The sequence below is a fragment of the Mobula hypostoma genome, chromosome 12, assembly GCF_963921235.1.
Source record: "Mobula hypostoma chromosome 12, sMobHyp1.1, whole genome shotgun sequence".
NCBI classification, from domain to species: Eukaryota; Metazoa; Chordata; class Chondrichthyes; order Myliobatiformes; family Myliobatidae; genus Mobula; species Mobula hypostoma.
Window position 1 is genome coordinate 54,960,145 of NC_086108.1, and position 20,364 is coordinate 54,980,508.

A 20,364-nucleotide genomic window follows, 5' to 3' on the forward strand; every position below is an offset into this window, starting at 1 on the left:
GTGCCCAACTGATGCCTACGCTCGTCTCTTACAGATCTGTTTCCTTTCCACGTTATTGAACGGCTTCAGATGACTGACTTGTTTTTTTTTCCCTTCTCGACCTTCTCCTGAAGTGTAAATTTGCCGCAATTGATCCTGATAATACCAATCATTTCTCAGTTCCTTTGCTTTCTGCACGGTGATAGCTTAATCCCGACCTGTCAGTGTCCTTGTCCTAAACCCTCCATCGCCCATATGTTTGTGTTCATCATACCTCCTCTTAGGTATTCGACTCATGCAATTGCCCACCTCTTGCCCTCTCGGATCTGTGTCTGACGCAGTCACTACCCACTTCCTCGCTATATTACTCAGCGCTCATCTCTGATCCATGTCGACACAGAGTTGTTGTAACCTACTCTGATCAGTGCCCGGAATGAGGTGCGGTAGCCACGTGTGAATTAACGTCAGTGAAGCAGGAGCCAGGCTCGGGGCAGCCAGTCACGGGCTCTGCGCGGCCGCTCTCCTGCCGTGAGGCTCGCTGCATTCTCATCTGTCTGTGTCGCGGTAACGTCCATTACCCAACCCGACTGTTAGTTGCCGTACCGGCATGGGCTCTTATCACAGTTACCATGATGTTCGCAGAATGATTCTTGCAGTGAGGGAGCCTGTGAGTCTTTGACAGGAGTTGGGATAAGGGCTGCGGCATGTAAGTTTTAAAAGACTGTTTTCGTTTACTTTTAGAGAGAGCTGTCAGCGGGGAGCGTATTTTAGATGTCAGACATATGAAATACCGTTTGCAGGGCGCTCAGATCTTGCAGGAAAAGTGAAATATAAAAGTTTATGTGAAACGAAACTTGCTGGGATTAAATTTATCTGATTTAATTTGGTGAAGAATCTAGTTTGGTCTTTCAAAGATCTGCTTTACTTTCTATCCGTTAATACCAAATAGAGAATGATGAGTGATTAGAGACGTTTGCATTTCGAGGAATACAGATTCGTGGAATGGGTGGCATGACCCTCTTGTTTTTGAGTGTAAGAAAGGGCCAAACCCTCTGCGCATCAGTACTGGACCGTCAGCGGTATCGGGCTTTTTGCATAGCTCCGTGCTAGTTACGCTATTCTACGTCGGCAGGTAAAAGTTTTGCCGAAAACTTCTTTTAAAGACCACGCCTTGCTTTACATTGTAACATTTTAACAGAGTATAATTGTAAATACAAACAAACAGAAGATCACCGAATGCAAATCGGATTCCGAAAGGAGACGAAACCGCCCGCCGAAGATATATGCCAACTCTGAACACAGGGAAAAGTTGAGCAAATGTTTCCAAACAACTTGATAAGTCGGCTGGCTTTCACAATGGATTAATAGCTTTGGGTATGTTTAAGCAAGCGAAATTGGTTTTTACTGTTGTCACTTTGTTGAGCAAACATTGGCATTAGTATTTAGTTAAAGTTATTGTCAGATCCAAAGTCATCAGCTGCCAAATATCTAGATTCCCACTTGTGATAGGTATCGGGCAATAATTCCTTTGCTGAAAGATTGAAATTGAGTGGATTAATCTGTCACTGTCACCTTCGGTGGGGCAGATGGATCTCTCCTTGCAGTATTTTGTATTTCTAATCGCTGTGCCACTGGCTACTGTTAGCCCCGGGCTTCCCTCCTGTCTCCCAACCTCTCTTATATGTATCCCCCAACAGATGGATCTACGTCGACTGGTTTAGACAGGGGTTCGCTAAATCTTCGAATGGGTATGACCATCTATGATTTATTTTGGTATGTTAATGTGGTCTGATTTTATATTCCAGTAAGCTTTGCGCTGTCTGAAGTATTCCTGACCACAGTGATGCCCTGATGCTGCTTCTCATTTATGCATGCATTTCTTACCAACATTTCTTCCTTAGTATTGGAGGATAATCTGTGAGAACTTGAAGATGCGGTTTATTTTAACAGTAATCCAGTGTGTGAGATTAATTATATTAAAATCAATTTTGATATTTGTGCAGTTTTAACTTTCTTGCAAACAATTATGAAGATGTATTTCTACCAGTAACAGGAGATGGTCTACACACACTAACTGCTGGAGGAACTCAGCAGGCCAGGCAGCATCTACGAAAATGAGTAAACAGTCCATGTTTCAGGCTGAGACCCTTCATCAGGACTGGAAAGGAACTGGCAAGATGCCTGAATAAAAAGGCAGGTGGGGAGGAGAGGGAGAGAGGACAAACTCAGGTGGATGGGAAAGGTAAAGGGCTGGAGAAGAAGGATTCTGATAGGAGAGGTGAGTGGACCATGGGAGAAAGGGCAGGAGGAGGAGCACCAGGGGAAGTGATAGGCAGGTGAGGAGAAGGGAAGAGGTAAGAAGCCATAGAGGGGAATAGAAGAAGAGGGAAGGGGAAGGAAATTTTTAGCGAAAGGAGAAATCAATGTTCATGCTATCAGGTTGGCGGCTACCCAGATGGACAATGATGTATCGCTCCTCCACCCTGAGAGTAGCCTCATCATGGCAAAAAGGGAGGCCATAGACCGACATGTCAAAATAGGAATAGGAACAAGAATTAAAATGGTTGGCCACCAGGAAATTCCGCTTTTGGTGAATGAAGCGGAGGTGTACCACAAAGCGGTCTCCCAATTTACATCAAGTCTCACCAATATAGAAGGGGCCACAGCAAGAGCACCAGGTATGATAGACAACCCCAAAAGGTTTGCAGGTGAAGTGTTGCCTCACCTGGAAGGACAGTCTGGGGCTCTGAATGGAGGTGTAGGAGCACGTGAATGGCTGGAGTAGCATTCTGTCGCTGGGGGGGGGGGGTTAAGTGCTAGGAGGAAGACTCATGGGGAGGGATGAATGGACAAGGGAATCACAGAGGGGGCGATCCCTGTGGAGAGTGAGGGGAAGTAAAGATGTGCTTGGTGGCAGGATCTCTTTGAAGGTGGGGGAGGTTGCGGAGAATGTGTTGGATGTGGAGACTCTGGGGTGGTAGGTGAGGACAAGAGAAAGTCTATCTTTGTTAAGGCAACGGGAAGATGGGGTGAGCACGGATGTCCAGGAAATGGAGGAGATGCAGGTGAGGGCAGCATCAATAGTGAAGGAAGGGAAACCCCATTCTTTGAAGATGCAGGAATTCTCTGATGTCCTGGAAAGGCGAGCATCATCCAGGGAACAAATGCGATGGAGATGAAGAAACTGAAAGAAGGGAATAGCATTATTACAGGACAGCAGCGATTTCTCCTCCCAGAGAAGTGTGTGTTGCTCTGGATTTCTAGCATCTGCAGTATCTTTTGTGTTTTTAGGAGATGATCTAATGTTTGTGGTGAGTCAATGTGTATTTGAAATATATTATTTAAGTTCTGAAATTAAACTTGCTAATAATAGAATCATTCAAAACAATCTTATTGTTAGCACACAATCTTCCCCCACTACTTTTACGCAATTCTACTTCCACATAAATAATGATAAATTTTGTGGTTTTTCTTGTTCTTGATTTCCACTTGAGTGCATAAAAGCATTGCATCTGTTTTTTTTTATTGTTCTTATCTCTGAAAATACTTAAGTTGAATGCTATTTGTTTTTTTTAAAACACCACAGGAAGGTTGCTTAAAGTATATCAAGTCAATTGCTCTCCAGTTTCTTACGACTTTGTCTTCTGAAGGATCCTTGTTTTCTCTGTGCTGCCAGTAAAACCTCTCTCTCCCTCCTCTCTTCTAATATCTTAAGTATTAAACAAGATGTGAGCCTTTTCCTCAAGATCTAAATAGGTTCCTTCAATACTCTTTTCTCCCTATTCAGCAAATGAAACAGACTCTGCAGTAATAACTCCTCACTTTATATTGCCCTTATTCTTTTGTTAAGTTAATTCTTGCAGGCTTTGAAGTCCCATCCTAAATGCTGCTCTCAACTTACTTTTTTATTTGCCGCCCATCCTAAATTAAGGGCTAGCATACTCTGCTCTTTCTTTCCATACCCTGCTCCTTTGGTTATACTACAACTCCTCCTCTTCAGGTAACTAACTACATGCATAATTTATTGTAGCTGGACATTCTTCCTCTGTGTCACTCTTTCCTCCTCCAATCTACAGGCTTTTGAATCGCAGATGGACATTATCCAGCCATTAATTCTAATTACCCATCTCATTTTCAACTTTTGAGAATAGTCTGAACAAATGAACCCTTAATTTCCATTTCTGAGGAAATTCTGTATACATTTTTCCATCTGAAGCTTTATACAGTTGACTCTTGTCTTGCGTCCTTATTAATGTGCCTGACTATTTTGTTGTTATTGCCCCATTACCTTGTAGATTCAGCCCAGGGAATAATTGTCAAACGTAGTTTACTTAAAAGTACATACTGTTTATTAGCAAGCTTGCATCACACAGTTGACAAAATAGAGTAGCCACTCACAGAGCCCGGGAAAATCTGCAATTAAGTGAGCACTGTGTGGGACAGCTGTTATACATTTGTTATCACATACATACTCTGATTGTTGTTAGGCATCCTTGGTCACTTTCCCATGGAACAAACTCTTCCGTGTTCATTAGTTATCTTTGCAACATTATTAGCCAAGCTGCAAATAAGTCAGTTAGGTCTTAGCCCTTTTAATTCTGCATAGAATTCCTCATTCCCTCCTGTTATCATTCCATGACAACTAGGATTGTCAATGTCGTACAATGTTGTACATCTTAATTTTCATTTTCGTGTAAGTAGGGTGCATAGTAACCCTTGGGATAAGCCGAAGGGCTTTCCGTGTCATCATAGTCTCCATTCTCATCATTTGTACCTCGGTCTCTCTGTGGTCCCCTTCCTTCTAGGGGGACTCTTTGTATAAATATCTCTGTGGGTGTAGGGCAAAAGTACCGGCTGACAAGGGGCTGGAAACATTGGAAAAGTTCAATAAGTATGAATACTCCTGTGATGACTATAGCATTATGTAGCAGTACACTGCTCCATCCTGCGAAGATGCCGCTGACCGCTACATTCCTCCTTTTGAGCTAAAGCCATGTAGGTTGGCCCTGATTTTCCGGATTTTATTTACATCGTTTTGAATGTGAACAAAGAGAGAGGTAATGTTCTCTGATTCATCTGGGATGTAGGTGCAGCACTCTTGTCCTATAATGGCACATGCACCTCCTTTTTCAGCCAGAACAAAATCGAGGGCCATTCGGTTCTGCAGAACCATCTTGCGTAGCGCCATTGCCATCATTTCAGTGGTGATGGCCCTCACCTGATGCTGGACACCATTCATGGCCTTAGCGGTACTATTGGCCATCTCCTCCAAAACTGGGGCCAGGTTAATGATTTCTCTTGAATTGCAGCCGCCCCATAGGAGGGGAAAGCTGTCATCCAGAAGCGCTCCAGTTGTGAGATTCCTCGCTTTTGCTGTAGGAGGGAAAGGTGCTGGTCCAAGGTTTTCAGCATTCGCGTGTGGGATACAAGGTAAGCAAGGAAGCAGCATCCCATCCAATTCTTCTCTCTTGTTGCGTGTTCCATCGGCTAGCTGTCTCTCCTGGGAGCCATAAGTAGGCCCTTTCCCCATAAACCCATTAAGTTCTGTTCAGGGGGTGTGGTGATCTGGCCCTTGTATAAATGGCATGGGTGTATTGCCCAGAAAGTAAATCCCCTTACCTTTGAAATTACAGTAGCAGATAGTATTCGTTGGTTGGACAGATCTGACAATGGTGGAGGGCCATGATGTCTGACCTCCCCATCAGATGGCTTTTTTTCTGGAGGGGATGGGGAAACAAATGTACCAATCATCAAAGCAGTGGCATTCACAGTCTCCCATCGCATCACCGGTGCAATTTCGGGCCTCTCTAGTCTGAGTGTCATTAGAAAAGGCCCAGACTGACCATTGTTCACTGCTGTTCAGCCAAATGGCTATTAGGGGAATCCTTATATTCCCATGGGGAGGAATCACTGCACACACCCAGCAGGCAGATGAGTTAGTTTTCCCAGCATAACCATAGCAAAGCAACAGGAAGCTGTTTAGCTTGGCTACTACAATACAAGTGCTTAAGATTAGAAGTATAGACAGTAATAGCTTAGTCATGAATGCACACGTTTGATGTGTCCTAGATATGTCTATTTTGGAAGTCCTTGTACTGCCTTTGGAGTGGTCAGTAACACTTGGTGGGGTCCTTTCCAGTGAGGGTCAAGCCTCTTTCTAAGATGGTTCTTTACAAGAACGAAGTCTCCTGGGTGAACTCGATGTTCATCTTCCAGTTCCTCTCCTTCTCGGTGGGCCTTCTTCACCTGTGAATGCAAGACCTGGAGAGATTTGGTTAGTGCCAGGGTATAACCTATAATTTCATTCAACATTTGATTCAGGTCCATCTCAGGTAATTTTCGGGTCGGCAAACCAGCCTTCCAGGGGATTCTTACAGTCTGCCATATACTATTTTGGCTGCCGACAGACCATGTTTGTTCTGATAATGAGTTCTCATCTGGAACAAGACTATCGGCAGCACTTTGAGCTAATTTTGACTGATTTCTTGTCCTAGTTTAGCCAATTTGTTTTTCAGTGTCCCATTAGCCCTTTCAATTAGGCCAACAGCCTGCGGTGTGCGGGGGCAATGGAATGTCTGTTTAATACCCAGAGCCTGGCATAGTTGGCGATTAATCTCACCCACAAAATGAGGGCCATTGTCAGAAACAACTTGCTCCAGTACCCCAAATCTGGGAATGATTTCTTTCAACAAAATACGCACCACGGTATCGGCTTTGTTACCTGTGGTGGGATATGCTTCAATCCATCTACTAAAAACATCAAGAATTACAAAACCGTACTTATAGGTGTGGTAATTCGATAAAATCGAGTTGTAGTTGGCAGAAAGGGTGTCTTAGCAACGGGGCATATCCCTTTGGGCATGAGTTGCCTTTTCCTGGATTATGTTCTTGGCATATCAGACATCGTCTAGCAACATTCTCTACTACCTTCTTCAGGTCCCGGCTCCACACATTGCCTTACCATTCCCTCCTTGCCAAGGTGAGTTCTGGTTTGTACAAAATCTACAATATGGCCCAGTATAGTTTCGGCACGTAGACCTGACGGGCAGGAGTAAGCCCGAGGCCCTCGGACGGTGGGTAAAAACATCCAGCCGATTCCCAGGTGGCTTTCTATTTTCCAGAGGTGTCCCTCTGTAAAACACGCTCATCCTTAATTCCAGGCACACCCTTTGATTTGGAAACGGGGGATTCATTTTTACCCCGGCGATTCGTCATTTGGGGAACAATCAGTGCTCTAGTAAGGGCAGCTTGTTTCACAGCCGAGTCAGTTCTGTTGTTTCCACTGTTACGTACCCCGTAACTGGGTTGCCAAACCAGCAGAAATGGACCACTTAGTTGGAGCCTGGATTACTGGAACTAAGGAAGTTTTATTAAAGAAATAAGCAACACAGTACTCTAATAGTAAGGATATAAATGCAATGGGGTAGCAATGAATAAACACACACGTACACAGAACTAGGATAATAGGATCAATCAAGCTCTATTGCAGTCTAGGGGTAAAATGATCAGTCACAAGTGACACAGAGTTCAGTTCAGTTTCAGTTCGCAGTAATCGCCGTCGTGCCGTTGGGGAGAGAAAGAGAACGAATGAATATGCAAATAGGATTCCAAACAGACCTTTGATATTCCTCGCAGTTAGCTTTCGGGCGAGCCTTTTGTAATGTCTTCTGAGGTCACCGACTGTGACCCCTCCGTTCCAGATATGATCGTTCTTCTGCGGTGAACCCGGCACCCAAGCAAGGGCGGACACACAAACCGGGTACCCGTCCGACCGCACCTTTCCACCCTGTGCGTTTATGGCTGGTTTCGTGATCAGACCTCCAAAACTCCCACCAACTTGTGGGGGCACACCGCTTCCAGGGTCTCGTTACCTCGTGGTGTCATGTGTCTGTTGCCTTAGCGAACCTGTCCTGTTTTATCCCCCTGCTGGGGTATCGCCTGTCCATCAAACTTCAAACAGTTCAGGTTCAAAGCAAACCGGTCTCTGACAATACTCGGAACTGTGTCTCCTTTTCGTTAATCCCTCTCGTCTCTCTCTCTCTCTCATTAGCATTTTCAATGTTCCCCCATTGTCCTCTTATCAGCATCAATCTTCTGATAATTTGGTCTGTTGTTACACCACGGTCAGTCTCTCCAGTGTGTGCAGAGCGTTTAATAATGGCCAGTTGTGCAGGAAGACAGATGGTTGTCGATGTAAATTTTATTAGTCATGGGCATGCCAGAGGAGGTGACATAACACCTAGCTTTCCAAAGTTGGCTGAAGTCATGAATCCCTAGCTTTCTAAAGTTGGTGACTCCAAAGGCATATCTCGAGTCTGTAAAAATAATGGCCGATTTTCCAATGGCTAGGATGCAGCTCTAATGCGTGCAAAGAGTTCAGCTTGCTGCGCCGAGTGAGGAGAAAGAAAGGAAGCAGACTCTGCGGTTTCTATGTCGGAAACAGCAGCATAGCCTGCATGGCGCTGGCCCTGGTTGTCTATAAAGGAGATCCCATCTACATAGAAGACTAAATCCGGGTTAGCGATGGGGACGTCAGTCATGTCAGGTCGGACTTCTGTCAATTGGTGATTTATTGTTACACAATCATGGGGCGGTGAATCTAGACGTTCAGGTAGGCATATTAAAAAGGTGGCTGGGTTCACAGAAGAATGGGAAAAAATGGAGAAGGGGATTCTTTAGGAATCTGTTTAATACAGACAAGTGTGAGGTATTGCACCATAACCAATGTAGAACATACAGGGTTAATGGTAAGGCAATAAGGAGAGCAGTGGAACAGAGGGATCTGGGAATACAGATACAAAATTCCCTAAAAGTGGCGTCACAGGTAGATAGGGTCGTAAAGAGAGCTTTTGGTACATTGGCCTTTATTAATCAAAGTATTGAGAATAAGAGCTGCAATGTTATGATGAGGTTGTATAAGGCATTGGTGAGGCCGAATCTGGAGTATTGTGTTCAGTTTTGGTCACCAAATTACAGGAAGGATATTAATAAGGTTGAAAGAGTGCAGAGAAGGTTTACAAGGATGTTGCCGGGACTTGAGAAACTCAGTTACAGAGAAAGGTTGAATAGATTAGGACTTTATTCCCTGGAGCGTAGAAGAATGAGGGGAGATTTGATAGAGGTATATAAAATTATGATGGGTATAGATAGAGTGAATGCAAGCAGGCTTTTTCCACTGAGGCAAGGGGAGAAAAAAACCAGAGGACATGGGTTAAGGGTGAGGGTGGAAAAACTTTAAAGGGAACATTAGGGGGGGGGGCTTCTTCACACAGAGAGTGGTGGGAGTGTGGAATGAGCTGCCAGATGAGGTGGTAAATGCGGGTTCTTTTTTAACATTTAAGAATAAATTGGACAGATACATGGATGGGAGGTGTATGGAGGGATATGGTCCGTGTGCAGGTCAGTGGGACTAGGCAGAAAATGGTTCGGCACAGCCAAGAAGGGCCAAAAGGCCTGTTTCTGTGCTGTAGTTTCTATGGTTTTCTATGGAGAAGGACCTCATATCTAGTGTGGTGGGAATTGACAAGGCCCAGGAATTTACGCATCTGAGTTAGCGTAGTGTATTAACAATGGGGGTTAATTAGCACAAGTCGGGGGCTAAATCTGGCACCTTCTGGTCTATTACGATCTGTACTACATTGGTGCCACACTTGAAAACTAAACAAATAAATCTTTCTTTCTGACAAACTAACACACTAGATTTTTTTCAAAAAAATGTATAATGTAGTGTGCTTATATTCAGAATTGGACAAAATCAAAAATCAACCTTTCCTCACAAGGAAAGAAAACAAATATTAAAATATAGTGGATTGCTCCAGCACTGAAAATTTGAATGAACGTTTTTCCCTTTAGATGGCCTCTGTGGTTTGCTTTGAAAAACTGAACTAGACATTTCTTTCTGACAAGGCCACAGATTGTTAATACAGCTACAATGGTAAATAATGAACGTCTTTATCGGATTTACAGCTTTCCTAGAAATGCTTTGTCTTTGTGATCTACTAACTCGTTTTAAATGGCATTCTGAAGCTTGAGTGGATTCTAACCAGTTCATATTGTTGACTCTAACTTTGTCGGCCACCTTGCCGGGCAGGGCTCGGAGGAGAGCACAGTACTGTGGGGACTGGTTCCCGGCTACGTAGAGCGGACCTCCCGATCGTGCAGAATAAACAGCGTTAAAGCATTCTGGAAATCATCAGGGGTCTCACCTTTCCTGGGTTTACACTCTAAGTTACGTTTATGGAGGGGACCAAACGTGGGACAAGGCGTCCAATATATTTTCAATTATCCGCGGTTTGGTTTGGCAGGTCGCGCTTAACTGGTCGTAGTTGCCATGTCCGAGCCAAGTGGCGAATCGTGTCTGATCAATAGGAGTAAAGGCGGCCATAGCCGGGGGCGGGATCTCGGGAGTTAGCGGAATAGTCAGGACAGTTCTTAAATAACTACAGAACCCTTGGGGTCGACCTTTTTTGTCAGGGGCTGCATTCAGTAACCACAGAGCTCGGAAGGGATCCAGGGCTTATGGATCTGCATAGTAGGTGCTTGTCCCGCCACTCCGGCTTCTGGGTTAGGAACGGTCCTCATGGGCAATTGATACAGAGTTTGTATCGGTCCCGGTGAAACCAATGGCCCTTGTTCGGGGGTCCAGTCCGGGAAAGATCCAGTCTGACTGCATGTGTGGGCAGAAACGGGTACTGGGCTTCCCAGCCGTTTTGGAGGAACTACATCGGTCGGTGGCGATGCGATGACTGTGGAGTTGGCGCCTGGGACACCAGGGCGAGAACCATATGGGGGTGGGGAACCTGACCGTGGTAAAGCAGGCGCCGATACAATTGTGGGTAGTACGGAGGGATTATTAGGTCACTTTAGCCATTCCCAGTCATCATCAGTATCGTTTGGGGAATCGGTCGGTATGTCTGGATAGAGGCGGGGTACCCCAGAATTATTTTTATTTTCTGTTTCCCTTTCCCATTTATTCTTTCTTCCATGGCCAGTATGTTTTGTCTCTGATACAATTTCTTTCTCCGTCCCCTTTGTCTGTTTCTATCCCTTACACCATTCTTCACAAATCGCTCTCAACTCTTGCCATCTCCACGTACGTCTAACCCTCTTCGCTTGGCATTATCGGCCCAACAATTTAATTTATGTCTTTCTTCTTTTATTTTAGCCTCTTGTCGCCATAGGCCAATCAGGCGACCATACCCTTTCCCTGCCTTCCCTTTCCATAGCCCCTTTTCCGCCTACCGTATTACAATTAAATCAAATGTATCCTCCTGCAGGCCAATTGTCTTTCCCCATATGTTCAGACAATTCAAATGACATTTGTCTCAGTTTCCTTTCATTGTCTGGATACTTGTATATTATCTTCTGTAACGAACTACTCCCCCACCCCCTCTTTGTCTAAGTGCGCACCCATCGTATTCCGGGGGATTTAGGAGAAGACTGGAATTTCTCAATTATTCCGGGGGATTCGAACCGCCCGTCTCCTTTTTCCGGGGGACTCAAACCGCCCGTCTCCTCTTTATTCCCTTTGGGCCCCATCAGTGGATTTTCCCCTGCCAAAATGAGGGAACAAACAGAGTCGTCGGAGAGCGGAGAGGAACCAAGGTTAAAGCTTACTTTGTGGGCCCGTTCGTCTCTGATTTACCCCAACGGCCCGTTCGTCCGCTTACAGTATTCAGTTTTGGCGAGGGGGGTCTACCACATATTGGGACCTGCTCGCTGCTGCGCCAAGACGTCCATCTGCCTCTCTACCAGAGGACTTTAGATTCAGACCCAGGAAATAATTGTCAAACACACTTTATTTAAAAGTACATACTGTTTATTAGCAAGCTTGCGTCGCTCAGTTGACAAAACAGAGTCGCCGATCACAGAGCCTGGGAAAATCTGCAATCAAGTGAGCACCCCGAGTACTGTGTGGGGCTGCTGTTAACACATTCATACTCTGATTGTTGCTAGGCATCCTTGGCAGCTTTCCCATGTAACAATCCCTTCATTAGTTATCTTTGCAACATTATTAGCCAAGCTGCAAATAAGTCAGATAAGTTTTAGCCCTTTTAATTCTGCATATTATTCCTCCACTGGAAGTAATGTTTTAAAAAGTCTCAAGAGCAGCGATTGTTAAATGTTCAGAGAGCGCAATAAAGAACCAGAAAAAATAAAGTGCACGTGGACTTGTAATTTATTGGCTTCAACATCTAGTCGTTGAGTTCCAGTGATTTCAGTATTAGTAGTAGTCGTATACAGTGTGGGCTGCTCAATGTCAAACTTCGAATATTACTCAGCGTAAATCGGGAGCGAACTTTGTTAAAATTTTGCTTATGATTGTACCTCTATATGGCAGGAGAAGCAGAGTTTGTTAGTTTGGATCATGAGCTCCATTACGCTCAAGAAATAACATTTGGGGATGTTTTATAGTTACAAAAGACTATGTGAGAAAACAATGCAGCAGAATGCCAATGAGTCACAATGTTTTTGTTTTTCTGTTTCATTTTATGTTCTTTTACCAGTTACAAATTTCTCATATAGATTACCTTATAACTGACTACATGTGAATTTATCTGCACTCAGACAGTGGAAGACACTAACGCACCAGAACTTAAACCAACATAAATCATAGCTTCCTCACTGATTTTTGTAGTCACTCTCAAATAAAACGATCTTAAAGCTCCTTTAAGAATAGTTTTAACAACAGGCTTCCAAGGGTCTACTCTGGGCAATTGAAAGTTAGAGGTTCAACTGTATTAGACACAGGACAATTTCTACATTGATCAATAGAGTGTTTAAGGTTGATTCAACAGCCAGACAGTGTGTGACTAAAATAATTTGTACAAAGCATTAAGTGGTGTTGGTGATGCTGCTTTGCTGGCAATTCAGATGGTACAACTATGCAGTTTATTTCGGGTGATAATTTCTGAGCAATGTAATATGAGACCAGAATATTTGTTGGAGAATTGTATGGCCAAAGTTTGATAATTTGACAGAAAGGACTATTAATTCCACTTATATCAAATTGGGGTCCAATTTTTAGTGTTGTTTGGTTATGTATTTACAGGTTATCAGCAATCTCTAATTGCACTCTCTAAACCTATGATAATAGCATAGAAAAAAGCAGATGTGTTGTAAACCAGAAAAGGGAAATTTTTGAACTTGTGTCCAGTTACTACATGCAAATGTACTATTGTGAATCTTGTTTTAAAAAACGTGTGGGGCATTAATAAAATTCTTTATCAGACCCCTTCTTTTTGACTGAGAAGCCTGGCTCCAGTCCATGATGTTTCCCTGTGATGCCGTCCATGCAAAGGATAAAAACTCAGTAAAGTGCTCCTGTGGTAGGGAGTTATTGTGCTGGATATAATCTATCGATTTCAGTTCTGTAATGTTACACTGGGGTGACGTACCGTCGTTAGACAGACCCATTTCATGACTTATGATTATGGCTCGCAGACCTCCACCACCTATTTTAGATTGCACACTGAACAAAACTTGTTTTTAGAATCACTATAGATAATTGGGGGAAAATTATTTATTTGTCAACAGAAATTGCAGTAAAAGCTATGGAACTAGTGGGAATCATGGATAATCAGAGTTTTCCATTGCCACATGTAACTAGAAATAAGGCAGAGAGAATTATATGCTAATAATTGATCTCCGCAATTTTTAAGTCATTCAGTGGAAAATCTCTCAGCAGTATTTCTGACCTAATTTTTCTTATAATAAGGATTGAGAGAATTCCCCTTTGATTATTTTAAAATAGCAAGATGCTGGTAAGAATATTAAGGCATTGCCATTAATACTGGATCTGCAGACTCATTTTGACGAGTGGGAGCTTAAATCTTTGGCCATAGATTTCAATATCAAAGCTATACCAATCAAAATATTTCAGCAAAAATTGTGAGGATATTGATGTTGTGTGCAAAACAAGCACCATAGCAAATTGGTCAATGGCCAGAAGGGAAAAGTGTGTGAATCTTTTGAATGAATTAGTTCACTGAAGTTGCTGGTGTTTTCCAAATTTAAAAATTTAAATTTTGCAGGATTTTTTCTTTGTAGAAATTATTCTCACTCCATTAGATTATGTTCTGCTGCAAATTAATTTAAACAATTTTTTACATGAATGGCAATATGCAACTTGGATGTCTTTATTTCATTTTGTACATTTCAGGTTCCCTTCAGCTAAGAAATGATGTTACTGGAACTTGTGACTGCAACCTTGTGCCTGGGTAAGTCAAAGGTTAAACCTCTTACAGTATCCCTTTGAAATATGGGTGATTAGTCTACAAATAGACTACAGACATTTCTATTCTTGGCTCCTATGTCAACAAAATGGACAGCTGTGATGGCAAGGAAGCAACTGGGCCTGTGATGATATCCACGCCAGTTTGTTATTCAAGTCACCTACAGCAGGAACATAGAATTTTATTTTTTAGTGATTCTTTTGATGAAAGTTGTTCGTTTTCTCCTTCAATGAAAGGAAAATTGTTAATTTATTTTTCAAACCACTTTTGGAAGAATATACAAATTTGCTCGATTGCATTTTATGTAGCAGCATGGCAGTTATACACTCAATGGCCTCTTTATTAGTTGACTGCTGTACCTATAAAGTGGTCACTGAGTGCGTGTTTGTGGTTTTCTGCTGCTGAGGCCATGCACTTCAAGTTTTGACACATTGTGTATTCAGGTATACTCTTCTGCACATCACTGTTGTAAATGTGGTTATTTGAGTTACTATCACCTTCATATCAGCTTGAACCACTCTGGCTCTTCTCCTCTGACCCCTCTCATTAACAAAACAATTTTTGCCCACAGAAGTGCTGCGCACTGGCTGCTTTTTGTTTCTTTCACCATTTGCCGTAAACGCTAAACTGTTATGCACGAAAATCTCAGGAGATCAGCAGTCTCTAAGATACTCAAACCACCCTGTCTGGTATCTACAATCATTCCACAGTCAATTACTTAATCACATTTCTTTCCCATTCTGATGTCTGAACGAACCTCATGACCATGTCTGCATGCTTTTATGGATTGAGTTGCTGTCCCATGATTGCCTGATTAGATATTTGCATGAATGTGCAGGTGTGCATGCGTACCAAATAAAGTGGACACCAGGTGTCTATCTATTAGCTGGCTGTTGGCTTTATTGATCAATTCAAGAGTTAAGAGGTCTACCATCTGCAGGAAGCCCTTGGTTTGAGTTAGTGGCTCAAATGCAAGTAGCACAATGGTTATTGCAAAATGGAAGCAACATTAAAGCTGCAAGGACACAGGACCTGAACATATAGTCACACAGTGGACAGACATTGAGGAAGTGCTGCTGGGCAGCTGAGTAAACATGTGACAAGAAATGGAAGCACTCCACCCGTGGAGGAGCCTGCCATCACCACAAAGCACAGGGTGTAGTCAGGTCTCCCTCAATAGGGGGCACAATTGACTACATCCTTGCACCAGTGAATGACAAACCGCTAGATACAGCAACAGTCTGCAGCTTCAGACTGCTGGATGCCAGATGTATAGAAGATAATGTCCAGCATTTCCCTGAAAGCAAATGGCACAGTTGTCCTCATCGTGCTCACCTGGATGTAACTATTAGATTTTACTGAGAACCTCCTGCTGGACTGCAGATCCTCAAAGCTTAGACTTCCCAAGCAACTTTGGTGGATGTGGCCAACTGCTGGGAGTTCTGCCTTCCTACTATCCTCTACCCCCTCTTCCTCCCAACAACTTTTTCTAATCTGCATTGTATCTGTTAATATTATCTGTGCTGATCAGTTATCATGTTACCTTTACGATCAGGAGAATCTTCACTAACACACTCATGTTTGGGGTAAATTAGATCATGCCGGAACTCTGAAGTCAAGACAAAAACCTTCGGTGCTAGGCACACTACTTGCTCGAGACATTGACCCCTGTAAGGTAAACCTTAGAACAATCTAAACACTTGCTGATTTGGAGCAAATAACCTGTAATTAATTCATTACTTTAAACAGCAGTGGCAGGATTGGAGTTTGGGGATCCTTCCTAAACACAGAGATGTTTTGAGTTGTGTGAGTTCAAGTGAGCTCATTAGTGGAAACATCGGACTCCGGTTTTACGGTGCTGGCATTGACTCAGCATTGGATGCTGAGTTACTTAATGATCTGCCATTCTAAGTATCTCTGGCAGCCGTTGGCTCACCTTAGCAACGTGGCACCAGGTGTAACTTGTGCCACAAATATGCATGGCACATTGATCAACATATTGGAATTAATTTGATAACCATGGGCCCAAAAAAAGAGAAAACTTGGGAGCCACATGTTGCAGTCACAGAATTCTTTAAGTATTTTTCTTTTGAATAGATGTAAATTTTACATTTTAGTGTACGGGGAAAATAATTTTTACATTCCTTTGGTGTTAGTATAATATTGCTGTTATAAAATGTACATTGTCAGTGTCATATAAAGGTTGGAAAAAAGTCTTGTGTACAATGTTATGTAAAAAGAAACATGTTGAAGATTGTGCTGTGATAAGATAATGGTGGGAAAGTGATAGTTTCTACCATTTACTGTAATCTCTCCTCTCACACATCTCTTTTGATGAAGTTGTTGACATGTGGTTTGTCACTTTTCACTTAAACATTGGCATATTCAGAATTCTGTCTTGCATAAGACCACAAGCTTTATCAGGGAAGGAGAAAAATAGTTGACGTTTTAATATTTTGTTTTTGCAAGCCAATTTTTCCATCTGTACATGATCAACTATTTGGAGATTCTACTATTGGAGTAATGTTCTCTCTACCCTCCCCCTCTCCATTATATTCATTGTATCCGTGAGTTTTATCCTCGGATTTTCACCATTCTCCACTTTGTTTTTAAATTATGAGCCCTTTAGCTTTTAATCTACAGTCATTTTTCCCACATACGATGGCCACCAGCCTGTCAAAATGCTAGTTACTTTGAATAAGAGTACTTGTCTAAACTGTCAGCAATGTGTTTTCTCCACACATGTTGAAAGACCGTGTTTCCAGCACTTTCTATCTTTGTTGCCTATTGGTTTGTGCGAGGATTCTATTTGTCAGTATAGGGATAGTTATGTGGGGTAATGTAATGACAGTTTTTTCAAGATAGAATCTGTTCTATATAATTCACAAACACCATCACTGAGGTGTTGTGTTCAGTTTAAGAGACGGTGTCTGAAATAATGACATCAGTGCTTTTGGTTTGTCCATAATGGTAACAAAGGGCTGTGGCTTTTGTTAAGCACATCAAATGACTTATGTGTTTTATTCACAAAATCCTACAATGGTGACTCCGGCGATCTTAGAACCACTAAATGACATGTCAACCAACGCAGTCGCTTCAAAGCTGCCAGAGTTTTTGGAGCAGTTACCGAGTGGTTTGTACAGGCAGAAGTCCAGTATGCGCTGCAAGAAATCACCATGAACAATACCAAATTTTATGACATTACAATATTGCTAAGTAGTTCCACTGCAGTCAGAGTGGGGTCTACTAGAAGACCTGCCTGCATGTGATAAGTTTCTCACTCTGAAGACTCACCTATTACGGTTTTTGGACCATCTGAGTCTGAGTGTGCCAAACATTTGCTGTCCTTGCCCGTCATGGGTGACGCTAGGCCTTCAGAACATGTGTTCTCTCCTGGGCAATCACCATCCTAGTTTTATTTTTAGAGAACTCTTTGTGCAACAATTGCCTAATCAAAATTGCACAACCCTCACTAATGCACCCATGAGGACTACAGGGAGCTTGCTCAAATGGCCGATAGTCTACACTCAGCTGGGCCGAGGTGCATCGTTTCTCCTGCTTTCCCTGTCTCAATAAGCCCTGTCAGCAGAGCCTCCAGCAGACTCACACCCATGGCTGCAAAACAAACAACATCTGGTTTATGTTTTTTTTACCACACATGCTTTGGCAGGAATGCCAAGAAGTGCCGAATGCGTTGCAGCAAGACATCAAAGGTCTATGAACACTGTGGGTTCCAGCTGCCAGGGTCATCGACTGTTCATTATGGACACCCTTTCAGGACCATGCTTCCTGTGTGGCACGGATGCTCAGGTGAGTGTGTTGCCATCATTGCCCATTGATTATAAGCCAGGCGGCGACAGACCCTTGCTAAAGGCTGCCAGTGGCAGCTGGATCTGGACGTATGGGACACAACACGTGATGCTGTGCTTCAGTGGATGAAACAACACATGGGACTTTATCTTGGCTAAAGTTGCTAGACCTCTACCCGGTGCCAAAGGGCTGTTAGTAGATCTTAAGAACTGTCAACTTGTGAACGCAAAAGACTTTGGGTCGTTATTCTGTACCCCCAGTAATTTCCCCATGACGACTCTATATAGTGCATGCCTCACTACATGTGATTTCACTCAACTGTTGGGCAAATTCCCAAGCCTCACCAAGCCCACTTTTTCCAGTACATGGGGTTGAGCATCACAGTCCCACAACTGGCTCGCTGGTCTGTGCCGGTGCGCATAGACTGGACTCAGAAAAGCTGCTCAGCGCAAAGGCTGAGTTTGCTAACATGGAAATGCTTGGCACTGTACACAACTCGATTAGCCCTTGGCTCTCACCCCTCCACGTGGTCCCTAAACCCGATGTGCTTACATCCATGCAGCAATTATTGCTGCCTTAATGAGGCCATCACCCCCAATCAGAACCTGGTCCAACATGTTTAGGACTTTCAGCACGGTTGGCGGGAAAGATAATCTTTTTCTGAAGTGGACGTAGTCAGGGACTACCATGAGGTGCCTGAGTGCACTGAGGGTGTTCCCAAAACTGCTGTTACAACACCATATGGCCTATTTGAGTTTCTGCACACGCTGTTTGGGCTGAAAAATGGAGCACAGACTTTTCAACGGCTGATAGACTCTGTGTAAAGACTTAGATTTTCTTTTGTTTTTACCTGGAAGGCATACTTGTCACCAGCACATCCAAAATCAAACACTTATCACATCTCTGCACACATTTCAAGCTCTTAAGCCAATGTGGGCTGATTAATAACCCCACTAAATGCCGGTTCAGGTCGTCTACTATTGACTTTCTCGGCCAGCACAACTTCTAATAAAGTACGACATGTCTGCTGAAAAAAGTTACCACGAGTATGACTTTTCCACTGCCCCGCACTACCAAAGCACTGCAAGAGATTTTAGGTATGGTGAATTTCTGTCACTGTTCCATTTCACGAGCCACTGAACTTATGCTGTCCTTGTATCGTGCTCGTAAGGCAATGCCAAACTCGCATGTTTGATTGGTCAGTAGACATGACCAGAGCATGTGACAACGCCAAATGAGCCCTTTCAAACGCGATCCTACAGGTGCGCCTGCTGCATGGCAGCAATGCCATCTGTCCTACATTTTGGAAGTCACATACAGCTAATGTGAATTCACAAACATCTTCTTACCATGGTGGACGGTGCCACCAGGTGGCTAGAGGTTGTCCCTCTTGTATTGATGGCGGTTGCAGACGTGGCTCGTGCGTTCAACACCTGGGTCACTCAGCTCGGCATCCCATCTGATATTTCTTCCAATAGTGGTCCCCAATTCACATCAAACCTCTGAGCTACAATGGTGTTAAATTGCAGCATATCACCCGCAGTCCAATGTCCTGTGTGAGCGATTTCACCATTCCTTAAAGGCTGCTCTGAAGGATGAGTGTTGGCACAAACATCCTCTGTGTGTCCTACCAGGGCTCATATGGCTCCAAAAGAGGACCTGCAGTCCTTCTCATCTGAGTTGGTGTATGGGCAGACATTACAGGTGTTGGGTGATCTTATTCCTGGTCAGTGGCTCAGCAGTATTCTGCACTCCTTAGTAAACTCAATTCTTTTACACCTTTTCTTACTTTCCATCATGGCACACAGCACTCTTGAGTTTGAGTTGACCTACCTTCTGCCTCATCATTTCTATCTGCCATGACACACATCAACATCCCCTTATGACGCATTTTGGAAATGGGCAGAAAAAATATATTGCAGATAGTGTTATGTACCCCTAGGGGTCATATCCCTAAAAACTGTGCTTTTAAAAGAGAGAGCGAGAGTTGTACATCACAAACACCTTGTTATTAAGAGAGAGAGAGGTGAAGACTACTTTGAGATGGTGTTATGGTTTCTCTGCAGCATGTTTACACTTTTGCAAGCACACTGCCAGCTTCTGTGTTCTTACAGAGAGAGAAGGGAGGAGCTACTTGATGGACAGCTGGTGTTCAGCATGGTGAGATAAATAGAAGGTCAGCTGGTAGACAGACAGACGCATGATTTTGGATACTGGATGAACTTTGTAGTGCCCGCGGAACGGTGGGTTTTTGGAGGATCGATCAGGAGGATCGATCAGTTGCTCTCGCAGTGTGGAAAAGGAGTGACCGGTGGGGAGTTATTAGTGTGTCCAACCCTCG

At 43.4% G+C, this 20,364-nt stretch overlaps 1 protein-coding gene across 10 annotated transcripts in view; it reads left to right on the forward strand.

Annotated features, from left to right (window-relative positions):
- Window positions 1–400: 400 nt before the first annotated feature.
- The window catches only part of lepr (leptin receptor), a 135,754-nt gene continuing 115,790 nt past the window's right edge, over window positions 401–20,364 (forward strand). For 2 of the 10 annotated variants that reach the window (XM_063064147.1, XM_063064149.1), the window contains exons 1-3: window positions 3,630–5,409; window positions 14,141–14,198; window positions 17,884–18,023. In XM_063064147.1, the coding sequence (XP_062920217.1) occupies window positions 5,217–5,409; window positions 14,141–14,198; window positions 17,884–18,023 (391 nt within the window). In that variant the 5' untranslated portion in view covers window positions 3,630–5,216. Of the gene's footprint in view, window positions 686–801; window positions 1,112–1,204; window positions 1,354–3,155; window positions 3,291–3,629; window positions 5,410–9,885; window positions 9,914–14,140; window positions 14,199–17,883; window positions 18,024–20,364 lie in introns of those variants that run through there. The other 8 variants (XM_063064157.1, XM_063064150.1, XM_063064153.1 and 5 more) reach the window with 7 other exon arrangements.